Source organism: Chiloscyllium plagiosum, unplaced genomic scaffold (genome assembly GCF_004010195.1).
Source record: "Chiloscyllium plagiosum isolate BGI_BamShark_2017 unplaced genomic scaffold, ASM401019v2 scaf_25517, whole genome shotgun sequence".
NCBI lineage: Eukaryota > Metazoa > Chordata > Chondrichthyes > Orectolobiformes > Hemiscylliidae > Chiloscyllium > Chiloscyllium plagiosum.
This window is the reverse complement of record NW_025148229.1, coordinates 1-1334: the sequence shown is the minus strand read 5'-3', so window position 1 is coordinate 1334 and position 1334 is coordinate 1. Positions and strand designations below refer to the sequence as shown.

Below are 1334 nucleotides of genomic sequence, written 5' to 3'. Positions count from 1 at the left end.
CAGTCTCCTATCCCAGTCTCCCAGTCTCCTATCACAGTCTCCTATCCCAGCTCCCAGTCCCCTATCCCAGTCTCCTATCCCAGCTCCCAGTCCCCTATCCCAGTTACCTATCCTAGCTCCCAGTCTCCTATCCCAGCTCCCAGTCCCCTATCCCGGTCGCCTATCCCAGTCTCCCAGTCCCCTATCCCAGTCTCCTATCCCAGCTCCCAGTCCCCTATCCCGGTCACCTATCCCAGTCTCCCTGTCTTCTATCCCAGCTCCCAGTCCCCTATCCCGGTCACCTATCCCAGTCTCCCTGTCTTCTATCCCAGCTCCCAGTCCCCTATCCCGGTCACCTATCCCAGTCTCCCTGTCTTCTATCCCAGCTCCCAGTCCCCTATCCCGGTCACCTATCCCAGTCTCCCTGTCTTCTATCCCAGCTCCCAGTCCCCTATCCCGGTCACCTATCCCAGTCTCCCTGTCTTCTATCCCAGCTCCCAGTCCCCTATCCCGGTCACCTATCCCAGTCTCCCTGTCTTCTATCCCAGCTCCCAGTCCCCTATCCCGGTCACCTATCCCAGTCTCCCTGTCTTCTATCCCAGCTCCCAGTCCCCTATCCCGGTCACCTATCCCAGTCTCCCTGTCTTCTATCCCAGCTCCCAGTCCCCTATCCCGGTCACCTATCCCAGTCTCCCTGTCTCCTATCCCAGCTCCCAGTCCCCTATCCCGGTCACCTATCCCAGCTCCCAGTCCCCTATCCTGGTCACCTATCCCAGCTCCCAGTCACCTATCCCAGCTCCCAGTCCCCTATCCCGGTCACCTATCCCAGTCTCCCTGTCTTCTATCCCAGCTCCCAGTCCCCTATCCCAGCTCCCAGTCCCCTATCCCAGCTCCCAGTCACCTATCCCAGCTCCCAGTCTCCTATCCCAGCACCCAGTCCCCTATCCCAGCTCCCAGTCTCCTATCCCAGTCTCCTATCCCAGTCTCCTATCCCAGCTCCCAGTCACCTCTCCCAGTCACCTATCCCAGCTCCCAGTCCCCTATCCCAGCTCCCAGTCCCCTATCCCGGTCGCCTATCCCAGTCGTCTCCTATCCCCTATCCCAGTCCCCTATCCCAGCTCCCAGTCCCCTATCCCAGTCCCCTATCCCAGTCTCCCAGTCCCCTATCCCAGCTCCCAGTCACCTATCCCAGCTCCCTGTCTCCTATCCCAGCACCCAGTCCCCTATCCCAGTCCCCTATCCCAGCTCCCAGTCTCCTATCCCAGTCTCCTATTCCAGTCTCCTATCCCAGTCTCCCAGTCTCCTATCCCAGCTCCCAGTCACCTATCCCAGCTCCCAGTCCCCTATCCCGGTCG

At 60.1% G+C, this 1334-nt stretch overlaps 1 protein-coding gene across 1 annotated transcript; it reads left to right on the top strand.

Annotated features, from left to right (window-relative positions):
• Window positions 1–635: 635 nt before the first annotated feature.
• Window positions 636–1322, top strand: LOC122545046 (leucine-rich repeat extensin-like protein 1; the record flags this gene model as incomplete). Its single annotated transcript, XM_043684247.1, is given in 3 exon segments — window positions 636–948; window positions 1131–1191; window positions 1193–1322. Coding segments are annotated over 3 exon segments (504 nt in total), but the record flags the coding sequence as incomplete, so codon positions are not given.
• Between the last annotated feature and the right edge of the window lie 12 nt (window positions 1323–1334).